At 44.8% G+C, this 18,325-nt stretch overlaps 1 protein-coding gene and 1 non-coding gene across 2 annotated transcripts; both read right to left on the bottom strand.

The window, feature by feature from the left end:
* Positions 1–744: 744 nt before the first annotated feature.
* On the bottom strand, positions 745–6,973 carry HMGN1 (high mobility group nucleosome binding domain 1). Its single transcript, NM_001168994.1, has 6 exons — positions 6,959–6,973; positions 6,606–6,638; positions 6,482–6,511; positions 6,352–6,399; positions 3,064–3,192; positions 745–792 (listed from the first exon to the last, which is right to left on the bottom strand). The coding sequence occupies exons 1-6, from the start codon at positions 6,971–6,973 to the stop codon at positions 745–747; spliced, it is 303 nt and encodes a 100-aa protein (NP_001162465.1).
* On the bottom strand, positions 3,270–3,374 carry LOC116274825. Its single transcript, XR_004183592.1, has one exon. It is a non-coding gene; the product is annotated as a small nucleolar RNA U13 (small nucleolar RNA).
* Positions 6,974–18,325: the final 11,352 nt, after the last annotated feature.

Raw genomic sequence — 18,325 nt, forward strand, 5'->3', positions numbered from 1 at the left:
TACACAGTTCTTAACATATGTAACGAAATTCTAAAAAGCCATGTATTGTAATTCTTTTTTAAAGTTATTCCAGTGACTTTCCAGCTTAAAATTTGGAAGCAAATTTTCCTTAAGAGGCTATCAAGTACCAGTATCTTCACATGTTGGTCAGCTGTTATGTATGGCCCACCAGTTCACAACTGAATAGCATGTACACTACATATTCAAATCTGTAATCTTTCACAGCACAGTAACAAAGTTATTAGGCAAACAGGACTACCACAACCAAAGCTGTTACAGAGTGCACACGATTCCGACAGGGAGCGCCATGATCAAGGAGTGGTTTTCTTTAGGAAACAATTCTACTAAAAAACATGAGAATAGAAGTAAAATAAAATGTTCAAGACATTAAATGCAGGACTGACTCCATATTGCCATTTAATATGCTCTGTATTATAGGATATAAAAACTAACCCCCCATCTATGGAATGTTAAGCTGGCACCCGAGACAGTCAAAGCCTCCCGTAATTCAATATCCCACACTATTTTCTGGTTGTACCAAAAAATAAACAACCAGCAAATGATTTCACCTCTTAAAAAAAAGCATTTACACTTAAAAAATGGGATGAGGTGGGATTCCCTCCTTCTTAAAAATGTTTCTAGAGCTACTAAAAAACTTGCATTTACAAAATAGTTGATAAAAATATTCCTCTGGATTGTACAAGAAGGGAGACAGGGACCACTGGTAAGACATGGTATATGGTATTAATCAGACTTGGCTTCTTTCTCTCCTGCTTCATCAGAGGCTGGACTCTGCAAAAGAAAGGAAATTGAGATCTTTAGCACTTAAAACGTTGTCATTTTATTTATATGCAACTATCAGGTCTTTACAAAAGTCAATAATCTTTATTTGTAAAGTCACCTACTCTTGTTAAAAAAGTTTTGTAACCACCTCCCCACCCCAAATCAATACTTGCGGCACTTCCATGGTCATGTTCATATACAGAGCAGCAAAAAAATGTGAGTTGCACCACATGTACATTCCAAGCTGAGGTCACTCTGTCTTCTTGTTTCAGCTCTGATGCCGTAACAACTGTTTTTCTGGTCTACTTAATGCCACGTATTTTACATCTTTGTGCTTTTTACTGATGATTTTGCTGTTTAAAATGGCCCCTTAGCATCTTGTCCAAGTGCTATCTAATGTTGCTAAATTCAAGGCTGTGATGTGCCACATAGAGGACGTATGTGTTGGACAGCTTTGTTCAGGTACGAATTACAGTGCTACTGGTAGTGAGTTCCATGTAAATTTAACATACATTAATTAAGGCATGTCTGAACAGAAATACACATGTAACAAAGTCACGTATTTATCAGTTGATGAAAATGTGATCAGAGGTTTGTAGGAACCCAATCCTGTATTTCCCCTATGTGAAACGGTTTCATACTTGTGACAGCCTTATATTAATAGAACACAGCTATAAACAAGAGAGAACCAACTGTAATTTGATAATATGTACTAGGTCAAGTTCTTCCTTTAAAATCAGAACTAGATTAGCAATGTTATCTTATTATCACACAATATTTGATGTATGGTTAGAATTAAGAAGTACAAGTCAGGAGCAGTGGCTCACGCCTGTAATGGCAGCACTTTGGGAGGCCGAGGTGGGCGGATCACCTGAGGTCAGGAGTTTGAAATCAGCCTGGCTGACATGGTGAAACCCCGTTTCTACTAAAAATACAAAAAATTAGTTGGGCGTAGGGGTGCATGCCTGTAATCCCAGCTACTCGGGAGGCTGAGGCAGGAGAATCACTTGAACCCGGGAGGCGGAGGTTGCAGTGAGCCGTCCCAGCACTGCACTCCAGCTTGGGCAACAAGAGCGAAACTCCATCTCAAAAAAGAAAAAAGAAAAAACAAAGAAGGGAATTAAGAAATACAAGTTAAAAAAAAAAACAAACTGTGATTGTAAATTTCTTAATTTAGGAATAAGTTTATAACTTAAGAATTTGATAAACATCAAATTTAATATCAAAGAATTTGATATTTATCAAATTCTTAAGTGGTATCAAAATTTAAATATCAAAACTTAAAAATCAATATACTAAATTACTTATCTTTTCTAGCTTAGTTAATATAACAAACATAAAATAAAGAGGCCTGGCTTAGCTGAACCTTGCAGTTATTTTTTAAGAAACAGCTTCCAGGCTAGAGGAGTACAGTGGTGTTCACAACAAATCAATCAAAACCTGTTACACATTTCTTTGTTCCTTCTCTACTCCCACTGCTTGGTTAATAAGAAAAAACATCTTTTCCTCATAGCTTAAAACAATAAAGATTCAGCCTGGGTAACAGACACTGTCTCTAAAAATAAAGACTAATGACACTAGTCTTTTTACTTGCTTTATGTATATTATTTAGACCTTTAAGAAAAATACACGGCCGGCCGCGGTGGCTCAAGCCTGTAATCCCAGCACTTTGGGAGGCCGAGGCGGGTGGATCACGAGGTCAGGAGATCGAGACCATCCTGGCTAACATGGTGAAACCTCGTCTCTACTAAAAATACAAAAAACTAGCCGGGCGAGGTGGCGGGCGCCTGTAGTCCCAGCTACTCGGAGGCTGAGGCGGGAGAATGGCGTGAACCCGGGAGGCGGAGCTTGCAGTGACCCGAGATCGCGCCACCGCACTCCAGCCTGGGCGACACAGCGAGACTCCGTCTCAAAAAAAAAAAAAAGAAAAGAAAAATACAAACAAAACATTTTCATTAGAAACGAAAGTGTGAAAAATATGCCAGGAAAAATGCAAGTAAGGGTAATAAACTTTCGAAAATATATTTAAAAGCAACATCCAGAATATCAAAACAAAACAAACATTAAATTATATCTCAAATTGAGCATATTAAAATTTCTTGCTCTTAAGCCATTTACGTATTTACTTTCCAATAGGATAAATCATAAACCATTTGTCCACTCATTTTGGGATACTGTACAAAACTTTGTTCAATATTATAAAGAATACTGTTATCTGCTACAAAAAACGTACAATGTAGTATCTACTGTTTAGAGTGAAAACACACACACGCTTCTGACCTCCTCAGTTTTCGTTTCCCCGTTTTCTGCAGGTAAATCTTCTTTAGTTTCTTGGTTAGCCACTTCGGCCTGTTTTCCCTTTGCTCCCCTTTTCCCTTTTGTTTGCACTTTTTTGTCTGAAGATTTATCCTATGATAGAATAAGAATATATTTTAAGTACAAACTTTACCCCTTATTTACATTTTGTTTTTACTTTTCTCTCTTCATGTCAGACAAGTAATGTAAACAATGGTGCTGACTTCATAGCAAGGTTTGAGAGGGACATCTCACACATTAGTGTGAAAACCCAATTTTCAAGCTTATGAAAGGATCTCATTTTGTATAGACTGTATCCATAATAGCTGTCACATTAATGTCTATCACACAACAGCTGATATACCTATTACATGCGACAACTTAGGGTTCACCCCAGTAATCAGGAAAACAGCGTATGCTAAGGAGATTTTAACAATACTTGCATGTCAAGCCTCATTAGACGTATGACAAATCCTAAAGCCCAAGCTATACTTCAGCACTGTCGCCATCATCTACTATTCTCTGCAGTTCCACATGACAAGACAAATGAAGTCGAATACCGGAGGAGTCTCGTCAACTGTATTCCCACCCATCCCCAAATTTGTTGTGAACTTGAACAATACTGTCCTCACAAGACCTTAACCCTCACATTAAGATCATTCACCTGAAAAAAAGCACCATGCCGTACGGTCAGGTTGACTATCCTGCTACAGTTACTCCCTTGATATCATATAATGAGGAATTAAAAGAATCAATTTTGAATTTATCATTTTCATATAGGTGTTTGAAGAATCTGAAAAGTACAGGTATTTAAAATGACCATACTAACTTGACACGTTAAGTTCAAAATTTAAGCCATGTTAAAGAAACATAAAAATACTTTTGGATACCATCCATCAATACTGAGAAGAAAGCTTAACATTTATTTCTTGTTAGTAAGTATGCAACAGCAGCTAAATTAGTTTAGCCCCCAGCGGGTGGTATAAAAGACCCATAAGGATACTGACCAATTACTTGAGTTAAAGGGCCATAAAGACAAGCACACAACTTCAATGCTAACGTGGGTGGAAAAATCACTGCACGGTGTTCTGTACTAACAGCAGGATTCCACAGACAAAAATCACTGCACGGTGTTCTGTACTAACAGCAGGATTCCACAGACAAAAATCACTGCACGGTGTTCTGTACTAACAGCAGGATTCCACAGACAAAAATCACTGCAGGGTGTTCTGTACTAACAGTAGGATTCCACAGACAGCATAATGACTTTTAATACTTCAACATCCTTCGAATAACAAGTGTATCTGAGACAAAACTGCTACTACACACATTGCTATCACGAAGTTTCACAATCACTTGTGTACTGATTTCTAAAGATTTCTCATTAATTTCATAATCATTCCAATACAAAAAATACAAAACTAGGAAACAGTTAAAATAGAATACACAGTAATACCCTGAATTTGAAATATACCACCTGTAACCATTATCAGCTGATAAGCTAAATAAAACAAAAATACCACCTGTAACCATTATCAGCTGATAAGCTAAATAAAACAAAAATACCACCTGTAACCATTATCAGCTGATAAGCTAAATAAAACAAAATTAATCAAGTTTCCCGAATGTTTGGACCTTCAAAACATTTAGTTCTAGGGAAATGACACACTGTAACAGATACGCCTTGAAAACATGTCTACTATGTAGTATGAAAATCAATACACCAAGTGCTTACCTTCTGTTTAAAGTCTGATCAACTATGAAGTCAAAGGTGTATTACAGAAACTAGATGTAAAAATGAACAAATCCCTTCTTCCCTTTTTTCCTTGGAGAAGGCTGACCTCATTGGCTCGTTCCTCAACGAACACTGACATGAAGACTTACCTGTTAGCCTCTCAATTACATCTGATGTCCCAACCCACTGAGAGTCCAACTTAGAACTGTTTTCATTAAAAAATTTACTTTACAGTAGATCTCAAGGTGGACAAAGATAAATAAGAAATAAGAAAAATGTAAAGAGGGAAACAGGCAGATATTTCAGCCAATTAGTTTTAAAAAAACCCCAACAACCCAGAATCAAAAAAGTAATAATATACCGCTCACACCAACATTTTAAACAAGGTCAGCTAATTTTTTAGGCCTTCATCAAGTTTCCGTGCTGTTCTAACTGTATACAGAGAATTACCACATTGTCTTCTGGTAATGAGATTGCAACTTGAAAAATACTATTCTCATACCTTCCTTGAAGCTTTATTTTTAAAAGGATCACAAAAACAGAACTTTCTGTTAAAGAAAACATAGTTAAGATTTTTGCACTCAGCTCTGTACAAAATTTAAAAAAGAAAAAACATCTTTGTTTTATACCTTTATTTAACAAGGACAAATTTAGTAATTATCCAAGAACTCCTCAATGTCAAGGAAATTAATCTTGCCTCTTCTGATGATTGTGCAGTGCTACACTTCTACCTACACTTTTAGGAAAGAGGTGAAGGCATTAACAAAAAAATTTTTTGAGACTTCAAACAGCAAACTTTCACCTAAGTTTAGGATAGAAATTAATCACCCCGTGAACATTAGAGCTTTACAGATGGTGGTTTCAATGCTAGATCCAAACACAAAGTTTATACACGTTTTACACATGTTCTGCTTTTCCACTCTGAAAGTTATCAAACACACGTATATCCAAAGCCAACTTCATTCTACAGACCTGCAATTCGAATCATGCAACCACGAATTAGGGAGCAGCCAAAATCACAGTTTTGTATAACTGCTAATAAAACACTTTTAGAGTAGTAGCGGTTATTTTCTCAGAGATCACAACTTCTGACCTCCCCATTCCCACCCCGTAAAAAGGTTAAGATTTCCCCAAGTTGGCTTGGAAAGTGTATATATAAAAACTTACACGTTCCCTGCCTCAGTCCTAACTTGGATCTTTTATCCTCAAAAGAGGAAGTACAAGCACGCAATTAAAGGCCAACCACCAGCCACAATGTACGCAACGCAAAGAATAAATTTCCTTTGCAGACTTGCTAATATTTAATATTTTTTGTCGTCCCAAGTCTCCTAACATCTGCAGCAGCATTAGTGTGATATAGTCCTATAAACCAAGACGAATATATCCATTACATTTTACCCCGACCAGAAGAAAAGTTATTTACCGTAGTTATTAAAATATAATGCAAGCTCAAATAGCTAATCAAAATGAAAAGTCCCGCATTAAGGAGCAGTGTACCTAAGGCCCCGCTGCACCCCAATGCGCGTTTCGACGCCTACCTTCGCTGCTGCCTTTTTCGGCTTCGCTTCCACTTTGGCAGGAGGTTTCTGAAAGGCAAAAGTAGCACTGAACGTCCTTACCCGGGACGACCCGCGAAAAACAAACGGTTACGGGGCTGGCTTTACTTACAGCTGACAACCGCGCCGATCTCCTCTTGGGCTTGGAGAAAGAAAAAGGAGAGTCAGCGAGAAAGACAGGCAGGCCAGCGGCTCACGGGAAACCCACCACCCCCCGCAGAAGGCTCCGAACTCACCTCTTCCTTGGCGGCCCCTTCGGCGGAGCTGACCTGCGGGGACAAGAAGACGGGCGAATGCAGGCGGGCCGCAGCCCCAGGACTCGCGCGCCCGCACGGCCCCGAGAACAATGCCCGGCCGCGTGACGTCACGGCTTCCCGCCGCCCCGTTCGAATCGCCCCCTTGGCTCCCCCGGCCGCCGAACGTTCCAGAACAGCCGCCCCCGCGGCCGCCGAGCGCCCGCCTGCCCGCCCGCCGGTCTCCAAGCGCCTCCCGGGCCCGTCGCCACCGTGAGTGCAGCGGGGCCTGGGCCTCGCGGGGCCCGGCAGACGGCGGCTCCAGGGGGCGTGTGCGGGCCGCGGCCACCGCTCACCTTCCTCTTGGGCATCCTGGCGGCGGGGAAGGCGCGTGCCGGGTGCCTGCGGGCCGCGGCGCGCCGAGAGCCTTCGCGAAACTGGGCTGCCTGGCCGCTGCCACTCCTCCCGCCGCCCGAGCTGCTGAGACCCACAGCGGGGGCGGTGGGAGAACCGGATGGAACCGGATTGGGAGCCCGCCTCCTCCTCCCCCCGCGTCCCCTGCCGCGGGCTCCCCCTCCCCTCCGGCCGGGCCGCCCCCCGCCCCCGCCCATTGGCTGTGGGGCTCAGCCCGCGCCCGGAATAGGTGAGAGAGGCCGTCACTCGACCTTGCGCCCCGCCCCCTCCCGGGCGCCCCCCCACCCCTTCCCGCCGTCTCGCGGGGCCCCAGGCCCAGGCGAAGGGGGCGGGGCCCCAGTGGCGCTCCGACCTCACGGTAGTTTGTTTGAAGCCGAGCTGCGAAGTGCGGTCTGCGCGGTGATTGGCGGGAGCATGCCACGTGACCGCAGGTCCCCACCCACAATCCTTCTGGATACCTGGGCGCCTTCAGGCCACTGGCATCTGGCCCCTCCCCTCTGGGGTGAATTGGGTTCGAACATTTATAGTTGGTATCTTAGACTGGGAAGGGAGAAGGACAAGGGATACAGGAACTAGCAAATTCCTCCCGCCTCAGTCGGCAAGAAAGGCTATTCAGGGGCTCCAGCTTCGCAGGCCTGCGTGAAACAGGGCCTGGTGCGCAGGCGTTGGAGGAGGGCGTGGGAAGGAGAGCCGACGAGAGCCCGGCGTGGGCCAGTGCGCAGGCGCGGGACGCTTGCTGCGCTTTCACTCGCCCAGGTGCACACCTGGGGCTCCGATGCGAAGTTACGGCAGGCGGCCTTTCTGTGTAACTTCCTTCCTTCCTTTCTTTTATTTAAGACAGGGTCTCGTTGTGTCATCCAGGCCGGAGTGCAGTGGTGCAATCACGGTTCACTGCAGCCTCGACCTCTTCGGCTCCAGCGATCCTCCCACCCCAGCCTGCCGAGTAGCTGGGACCACAGTGCACCACTATGCCCGGCTAACTTTTGTATTTTTTGTAGAGGCGGGGTTTCACTATGTTGCTCAGCCTGGTCTCCAACTCCTGGGCTCAAGCACCCTCTCGCCTTGGCCTGCCAAAGTGCTGGGAATCCAAGCTGTGGAACTTTCTTCAGATTTCCCTGAGGACTGCAGGTGCACGACGGTCGTTTTTGGGCTCAGAGTAGGGCAGCTCTCAGATTGCAGCTCCTGCGAACCGTTCGCGACCGTCTCCAGCACTCGCGGACCCCCAGAGGAATGTTTCATTTTCTCCATAGCATTGATGGAATATATATCCTTATACATTCCATGTATATCTCAGCAAGAATACGCAAGGAAGTGGTACCAGCGGTTGCCTCTGGGGAGAACTGGGGAGATTGAGGGTAAAATTTCCCTTTCTCGTGTGTAGTGTTTTTTTTCACTTTCCTACCTGCATGGATTACCTTAAAAAAATTCAACATCAGGGAGTACCCAAGTCTGTGGCAAAAGCATGCACTGAGCACTTGCCTTGTGGCAGGCACCGTGAAGTCCCTGGGGTAGAGATAATCCAGGTTTGTATCCCAAGCACTGGGTCTAGTAATTTAGTGGGGAGAGAAAGTACTCAATTGGCCTAGTAAAGAAAGGGGAAGCCATCGGCATAGGTTGGTCAGCATATTTCAAGGCATGCTGACTTACTAGAGTGTGGCAGCCCACCAAGACCTTTAAAGTGTCAGGGATGGAGATATGAAAAATGGACGTAAAGATCAGGGGAAAGAGGTAGAAAAAAAAGAAGAGCAGCCGGTCGTGAAGTTCGATCACTATCCAAAGATCGAGGGATACTGCAAGGTTTTAAGCAAGGGAACACTATGCTTTTGGACTTACCTTATAAAGATCTTTCTCCCATAAGAACCGAAGATGCGCTAGGTCAGAGGTGACAACTGATGGTCCACAGATGTTTTCTTTGGCCTAGTTTTTTTAAGTTGCCAACACAAACAAATGGAGCAGCCAGAACTCAAATGAAAAACTATTTGGCAGTATCCTTTTTTTTTTTTTTTAAAGAAACAAGGTTTCACTCTGTTGCCCAGGCTGGAGTGCAGTGCTATTCACAGGTGTGATTCCACTATTCATCAGCGTGGGAGTTTTGACCTGTTCCGTTTCTGACCTGGGCCGGTTCACCCCTTCATAGGTAAACTTGCGGGTCTTTTGCTCCCTGGAAGGTCACCATCGTGGTGCTAATCACAGTGTAAACACCTGATCAGCACAACCCATTGTAGCCCAGAACTGGATTCAAGCAATCCTCCTGCCTCAGGTTCCCAAGTAGTTGGGACTACAGGCGTGTGCCACCATCTCCAGCTGGCGATATGTTTTAAACTTAAACAGACACTTACTTTCAGGACTCAGTCATTCCACTGCTGGAAAGGTACACAACAAAAATGCTTATATATTTTCACCAGAAGACATGAAATAGAATATTTATAGCAGAACAATTTGTTATAAGCCCAAACAGAGCAATCTAAATGCCAATCAACAAAAGAATAGATGAATAAATGGAAGACCGTCAGCAATGAAAATGACCCATATGCTACTACATACAACAATGTGGATTAATTTCACTAGCATAATGTTGAGAGAAAGATACCAAATCCAAAAGTGTGTACACTGTGTGATTTTATTCATATAATGTACAAAAGCAGGCAAAACGAATCCAGTCTGTTGGAAGACAGGATAGTGCTTCCTGGTTGGGGTTGAGGTGGGGAACTAGCGACTGGAGGAGAGAGCAATGGAAAAATTTGGGGGGCTGGCTATTCATGCTCGGTTTCTTGGTCTGGATGTTGGTTGTACTATGTTCACTTCATGAATACTAATTGAGCTGTTCACTTATGTTTACGTTTCTGGGTATATATAATTTTTTTTTTTTTTTACAGAGTTTGGCTGCTTTACCCAGGCTGGAGTGCAGTGGCGAGATCTCGGCTCACTGCAAGCTCCGCCTCCCGGGTTCACACCATTCTCCTGCCTCAGCCTCCGAAGTAGCTGGGACTACAGGCGCCTGCCACCACGCCCGGCTAATTTTTTGTATTTTTAGTAGAGACGGGGTTTCACCGTGTTAGCCAGGATGGTCTCAATCTCCTGACCTCGTGATCCACCTGCCTTGGCCTCCCAAAGTGATGGGATTACAGGGAAGCCATTGCGTCCAGCCTATAATAAAGTATTTTTTCAACATGTCAGAGTCAGAAATTTTCACTTACAAATTTAGCTCTTCCACTTCTCTTGTCATCCTTTCTGCATACGTTCCACAGACTGCACTTGACCTTGTATCTTGTAAGGAGGTGTTCTTAAGCCATCGTCCTGCCTCAGCCTCTCATGGACAAATGATTTTTTTTTTTTTTTTTAATGGAGGGATTCTCACTCAGTCGGCCAGACTGGAGTGCAGTGGTGCTATCTCTGCTCACTGCAACCTCTGCCTCCTGGGTTCAAGCAATTTTCCTGCCTCAGCCTCCCAAGTAGCTGGGATTACAGACACACACCACCAGGCCCAGCTAATTTTTGTATTTTTAGTAGAGACAGGGATTCACCATATTGGTCAGACTGGTCTCAAACTCCCGATCTCAGGTGATCCACCCACCTTGGCCTCCCAAAATTCTCGGATTACAGGCGCGAGCCACTGGGCCCAGCTGACAACTAATTTTTGACAAGGACACCATGAATATGCAATAGAGAAAGGCTGAAGCAGGGAGGATTACTTGAGTTCAAGACTTTGAGAAAACCAGCCTGGGCCACATAATGAGACCCCTATCTCTTTTAAAAAAAGTATTGTATACTAAAAGTTTACTAAGAGAGTGGATCTTAATATGTGAAGTGTTTTGTCACAAAAATAGCAGCAATCATCATAAAGCAGGTGCAGTGAAACTGCGAGGGGACAAGTATGTTTATGGCCTTGATGGTGGTAATGGTTTCACAAGTGTATACTTATCCCGAATCTCATCCAAATGTTTACGTTCAATATGTACAGTTTTGATATGTTAATCATACCTGAATAAAGTGGTTTAAAAAAAGAGTTGGCAGGGTGCAGTGACTCCTGCCTGTAATCCTAGCACTTTGGGAGGCCAAGGCAGGAGGATTGCTTGAGCCCAGGAGTTCACAACCAATCTGAACAACACAGGGAGACCCCTGCCTCTACAAAAAGTAGTAGAAAAAAATTAGCTGGGCATAGTGGTGCATGCTTGTAATTACAGCTACTCAGGTGACTGAGGCTGGAGAATCACTTGAACCTGAAAGGCAGAGGTTGCAGTGAGCTGAGATTGTGCCACTGCACTCCAGCCTGGACGACAGAGAGAGATCCTGTCCCTCCCAAAAAAGAGCCAAGCTTGGCCGGGCGCGGTGGCTCACGCCTGTAATCCCAGCACTTTGGGAGGCGGAGGCGGGTGGATCACGAGGTCAGGAGATCGAGACCATCCTAGCTAACACGGTGAAACCCCGTCTCTACTAAAAAATACAAAAAACTAGCCAGGCGAGGTGGCGGGCGCCTGTAGTCCCAGCTACTTGGGAGGCTGAGCCAGGAGAATGGCGTGAACCCGGGAGGCAGAGCTTGCAGTGAGCTGAGATCTGGCCACTGCACTCCAGCCTGGGCGACAGAGCGAGATTCCGTCTCAAAAAAAAAAAAAAAAAAAAAAAGAGCCAAGCTGCCTGTCCTCATAGGACTTGTGCTCTAGCATGAGAAGACAGACAATAAACCAGTAAACAGGATACTTTGACATAGTTGTAAGCACCTTGAAGGAAGAAAACACAGAGTTTAGCCTGAGAGGTTGAGATGTAGGATCGGGTTATCTTGGGATGGGGGAGACCAGGGGTACATATTAAAGTCGTTTAGGCAATGAATGACTAGGATCTTGGCTGTAGGGATAGGGATCCGTGGTAGTGGTGGTGAAGTGGGGATATATATTGGTGGGGAATGGCAGGACTCTTCAGTGAATCTGATGTGAGACAGAGCACAGAGACTTTTGGCCATGAGCAATAGAAACCCAAATTAGCATCAACCACGAGAAAGGAGATCATCTCCAACAATAGAAGATGGATGTGGGATTCATAATAGGCTTGCCCTGGGTCGTGGACTTAGCAGCTTAATGGGTTATCACAGTCCCAAGTTCTTTTTTTTTTTTTCTTTTTTTCTTTTTTGAGATGGAGCTTCACTTTTGTCGCCCAGGCTGGGGTGCAGTGGCGCGATCTTGGCTCCCTGCAACCTCTGCCTCCTGGATTCAAGCGACTCTTCTGCCTCAGCCTCCCAAGTAGCTGGGATTCCAGGCGGCTGCCACCACACCCGGGTAATTTTTGTGTTTTTAGTAGAGACGAGGTTTCACCATGTTGGCCAGGCTGGTCTCAAACTCCTGACCTCAGGTGATCCACCCGCCCCACCTCCCAAATTGCTGGGATTACAGGTGTGAGCCACCGCGTCCAGCCTGTTTCTTTTTTTCCTCTTTTGTTGTGCCTCTTTCTGAGTTGGCTTCTTTCTCTGTCTGAAATTGAAATTCTAGGTATCATATCCAGATTACAGCATCCAGACAAATAATGTCTATTTTCTCAGAGTGTCTGTCAATGGACTTTTCTTAGAATTTAGAATTTAGTCACAGTGAGGGGGACTCGGATACCCTTTTGACCAAATCAGGCCCACCCCTGGAGTTGGGCCGGAGTGGAGACAGTAGACACTTGAACAAATGAGGGCTCTGTCAGGAAGGACAATGAGAAGAGTTGATGTGGCCTGGTATTCAGCAGTATCTACCAGGTTGTGTGGATGGGGAGCCATTTGTCCTGCCAGGGACGCAGAGAGTTTGAGAGGAAGCTGGTAGGTCTGGTGTTGATGCTTTACGTTTTGGGAAATATCCGGGTCCAGCAGGCAGTTGCAGCTACAGGCCTGGAGCTTAGGAGGAAGGAAATATTTGAAAGAAAAGAGATGTTCGGGTGAGAGCTGAAACCTCAGCATGTGGAGGGGTCAAATGGGGAACGTAAAATGCCTATAGCTGGCAACTAGATATGTCACCCATTGTCCTGATGAAGCAGTTTCAGCGAGTGGCAGGGCAGAAAAAAAGCTGATGGTAGAGAGTGGAAGGGAAGGGAAGAAATGGGAAGAGCTCTGGATCCTACACTGCTGTAGTGGACCACACTGTTTCCCTGGAAGCCCAGGATCTGAGCTGGTTTGTCCACATGGTGAAGACAGAAGATAAACAGGGTAGATGTGACCCAAGCCTGTGAACCAAGGAGAAGGTAGGAAGGGAGGTGATGGTCAGAACGTGTGAGTGCTCAGCACTCATCACTCTATTGGATATCCAGGCTGCTGCAGAAGGATGAGAAGCAAAAGACGCAAATGAGAGCAAAAACACAGGGCTTGACACAGCTTGTCTATCATCACTATGATGGATGAGCTGGCCAGAGACACCCAAACACAAATACAGACATATAGCTCACCATGCAGCATATGTTTCTAGGCTGTTTCCAAACGTTATGGATACATGACTGTGTAATTAATTGTCATTAGAGACGATGACTGGATTTCTGTTATTGCATGTATCCCTCTAGTAGTCCACAGTACTGATTGTTATTTTAAAAAGAACACTAAGCCAGCCATAAATTGGTCACATTATTCTCTCCTGCTCACAAATGAAGCCCAGTTTTCCAAATATGGAAAGGAAGGGTCCCTTGCTTTTCTCCGATATAGCTCAGCTTTTGTGGCTTCAGAGGATAATCACACCCTCTAAGGGGCAGCCATTTAATATTCAAGACCTGAGTGAAACCCCTCCCTGCAAAACCTACTCAGATATTAAGAGGCACTTGTTCTGCCTCTTTTTTTTTTTTTTTTTTTTGAGACGGAGTCTCGCTCTTTCGCCCAGGCTAGAGTGCAGTGGCGTGATCTTGGCTCACTGCAAGCTCCGCCTCTCCAGTCTACGCCATTCTCTTGCCTCAGCCTCCCGAGTAGCTGGGACTACAGGCACCCGCCACCACACCCGGCTAATTTTTTGTATTTTTAGTAGAGATGGGGTTTCACCGTGTTAGCCAGGATGGTCTCAATCTCCCGACCTCGTGATCCGCCCGCCTCGGCCTCCCAAAGTGCTGGGATTACAGGCATGAGCCACCGCGCCCGGCCTCTGCCTGACTCTTGAAATCACATGAACAAGCTAAAGGTTTCCCTGTCTCTTGTGAGCTATAAAAGCAGAGGCAATGGTACAGACATGTGTATCTGACATGGCCTGAGGGGCGCTCCATTCTGAAGCCTGCAGGAGGAAGCTGCCTTAAGTTTGATTAGATGTTGCCCTACGTCTGTGGTTTGGAATGTTGGCCAGGATAATAACTAAACGCAGAAAAAAATGTCGTCTAAATGCTTTACATTTTTCTTTTTTTGTGTTTGAGACTTAACTCTGACACTCAGGCGGAAATGCAGTGGTATGATCATAGCTCACTGTAATTTCAGACTCCTGGGCTCAAGAGATCCTCGTGCCTTGGCCTCCCAAAGCCCTGGGATTACAGGCATGAGCTCCCGGGCTCAGCCAAGGCCTTTAATATCACATGATTTTGCATCTTCCTCTTGTTGCTTGTATTGATCATATTTGCATGCTGCAAAATGCTTTTTCCGTGGCACTCTGCCATGTGGTCATCTCAACACCCTGAACTATATGTGAAGTACCATCAATTTAGGTTTGATCCAAAAAGGACTTTCTCATTATCAAAATGTGCCTGTTATGTTGCCTGGGCCAGCGAAGTTATTCTTTCCATTAATAGCTCTAAATGGAATGAGAAATCTTGGACTCGTAGGTTAGTCTATTTTACTTGTGTGTTTATTTTGAATACTTTCGAAATGTTTGGTGAAACTTAATTTGGAACATTCCAGGGTGCTCTCTCATCTCTGAGCTGACCTTAAAGAAAAGGGGAGAATTGTCTCTTCAGTGTGTCACTTGTGGGGCTGTAGGGGAGGCACGGAGATCACAGGTTGCATTTTTCACTGGAAATTTTCTAACACAGACCTATTAATCAGTCTAGTCTATTTTTCCATGGGAGGGAGATGAAAATAATGAAGTATATGAAATCCCTTATTAACCCTTGCGTGCTCAATCCCCACATTAGATCAGGGCCTTCTGTATTTAATAGCATTCCATACTACTTTTTTGTTTTGTGTTTGGTCTGAGTCTTGCCCTGCCACCCTTGACAGGTGCAGTGGTGATCTCAGCTCGCAACCCCTACTGCCTCCTATAGGTTCAAATTCTCACCAAATGCTCCAGCCTCAGCTAGGATTGCAGGCACATGCCACCATGCCCATTTTACTGTATTTTAGTAGAGACAGGGTTTCTTTTCTATGTTAGTGGTTCCTTGAACTCTTCCCAGCCTCAGGTAGTCTGCCCCTCAGCCTCCCAAAGTGCTGGGATTACAGGCATGAGCCACCACCCATGGACTACTTTTTGAAAAAGTCTTGGCGAGGCGGGTGACATACCTGATCAGGGTCAGATCGAGAACCCTCTGTGAGCCTGTCTAAAACTAACCCCAGGCGGTGGCTAATAGTCCATAGTGGAAAATGGCGTGAACCAGTACAATGGTGATTTTTGCTCCAGCCTCAGGCGTAGGCCGAGACTTTTTTGAAAAAGTCTTAAATAATGCACACACCCCATTTTTATTTTATGCATATCCTTCCTTTATTTTATATTATTTACAAACAATATAATGTGCATCTGTAAACCTATCATCCAACTTGGAGCTAGGATGTGGACAGTTACCAAGATAAACTTATGTGTCCCTTCAAAATGCTTTGCATGCTTATAATTATTTATAGTACTTAACAGTTGTTTGTTTAGTTAAGCCATAAGAGAACAAGGTCTGGGCATATTTGGTTCATCATCATATTTTACCCTGCAGTGAGTGAAGTATCTGATACCTAAAAGGCTTTAATATCTTTTTAAAAATATCTTTTTTAAAAGAAAAATGTAATTCTTGTAAAAACACATATCATAACATTTACCATCGTAACGATTGTCAAGTGTGCAGTTCAGTAGTGTTAAGTACTATGGTACAACAGATCTCCAAAACTCTGCCCATTAAACAACTTCCCATATCCACATCCCCCCAGTCTCTGGTAACCACTATTCTACTTTCTGTTTCTCAGTTTGACTACTTTAGATGCCTCATACAAGAGGAATCGTACAATATTTGTTTTTTGTGACTGGTTTATTTCACTTAGCATAATGTCGCCAGGGTTCATCCATGTTGTAGCATGTCAGAATCTTTTTTTTTTTTTTTTTTTGAGATGGGGTCTCACTCTGTCACCCAGGCTCACTGCAACCTCCGCCTTTTGGGTTCAGTGGCGCGATCATCACTCACTGCAGGCTCCATCTCCGGGGCTCAAGTAATCCTCCTACTTCACCCTTCAGAGTAGCTGGGACTACAGGTGTGCACCACCATGCCCACTAAATAATTTTTTTTTTTTGTAGAGATGAGGTCTTGCTATGTTCCTAGGCTGATCTCAAACCCCAGGCTTAAGCAATCCTCTCATCTTGGCCTCCCAAAGTGCTGGGATTACAGATATGAGCCTCTAACCTTGGCCACTGAGCTTATTTATTTATTATTATTTTTTGAGACAGAGTCACACTCTGTCCCCCAGGCTGGAGTGCAGTGGCATGATCTCTGCTCACTATAACCTCCACCTCCCGGGTTTAGGTGATTCTCCCACTTCACCCTCCCAAGTAGCTGGGTTTACAGGTGCCTGCCACCACGCCCAGACACTTTTTGTATTTTTAGTGGAGACAGGGTTTCACCATGTTGGCCAGGCTGGTCTCGAACTCCTGACCTCAGATGATCTGCCTGCTTTGGCTTCCCAAAGTGCTGGGATTACAGGCATGAGCCACTGCACCTGGCCTCAGTTTATTTTATTTATTTTGTAGAGGCAGGTTCTCACTATGTTGGCCGGGCTAGTCTCAAACTCCTGACCTCAAGGAATCTTCCCACCTTGGCTTCCCAAAGTGCTGGGATTACAGGTGTGAGCCAACACACTCAGTCTCATTTTTAAAAAGATTTAATTTAATTTAATTTTTTTCTGAGACAGGGCCCAGGCTGGAGTGCAGTGGCACAATCTTGGCTCACTGCAACCTCCACCTCATGTATTCAAGAGATTCTCATGCCTCAGCCTCCTAAGTAGCTGGGATTACAGGCGTGTGCCACCACATCCTGCTGTTTATTTTTATTTTTAGTAGGGACAGGGTTTCACCATGTTGTCCAGGCTGGTCTTGAACTCCTGGCCTCAAGTAATCTGCCCACCTCAGCCTCCCAAAGTGCTGGGATTATAGGTGTGAGCCACCACGCCCAGCCTCATTTTAAAAAATAATGTTTTTCTACCCAATTGGATATGCTGCTGGTGGGGTGTTAATTTTTTTTTCACAGGGGCTCTTCCCCCTTCCTTCCTTCCCCCCTTCCCCTCTTTTCCTTCCTTCCCTCTTCCCTCCCCTTCCTCTTCTCTTTTCCTTCCTTCCTTTTCCCTCCCCTCCACTCCTTCCTTCCTTTTCCTTCCTCCCTCCCTTCCCGTCCTTCCCCTCCTTCCCCCCTCCCCCCCTTCCCTCCCCCTTCCCTTCCCTCCCTTCCCCTCACCTTCCCTTTCCCCTTTCCACCACCACTTCCTTCTTTCCACTTCTCTGAGGCAGGAGTCCTCACTCCTGTGCCCAGGCTGGAGTGGTGATGCATGACTATATAAGCTCACTGCAGCCTCGACCTCCTGGACTGAAGCCTCAAGCAATTCTCTCGCTTTAGCCTCCTGAGCCAGTTGGGACTACAGGTGTATGCCATCATGCCTGGATAATTTTAAATTTCTTTGTAGAGACGGGGTTTCACCATTTACTTACCTAGACTGTGTTGAACTGCTGGGCTCAAGTGATGCACCTGCCTTGGGGATTCTTAGTAAATGTACAGGGCTGTGCAACCATCACTACAATCCAGTTTTGGAACATTTAAATCACCTGGAAAAGATCCCACCTGTCCATTTGCAGCCAATCCTGGCCATAACTCCTGAAGCCCCAGGTAGCCACTGATCCACTTTCTTTTACCATAGCTTAAAATCTTCTGTCTCTGACTAGCCTGGGAAACATAATGAGACTTTGTCTCTACAAAAAATTTAAAAATCAGCTGGGTGTAGCGTCATGCACCTCTAGTCCCAGCTACTTAGGAGGCAGAGGTGGAAGGATTGCTTGAGCCTGGGAGGCAGAGGTCGCAGTGAGTTGTGATTGAGCTGCTGCACTGTAACTAGGGTGACAGAGCAAGACCCTGTCTCAAAAACACAACAAAACAAAACAACCTTCCGCTTTTCAAAGGACAGTTTTAGGAGAATGAAAAGACAAGTC

The sequence above is a fragment of the Papio anubis genome, chromosome 4 (assembly GCF_008728515.1).
Source record: "Papio anubis isolate 15944 chromosome 4, Panubis1.0, whole genome shotgun sequence".
Classification (NCBI taxonomy): Eukaryota; Metazoa; Chordata; class Mammalia; order Primates; family Cercopithecidae; genus Papio; species Papio anubis.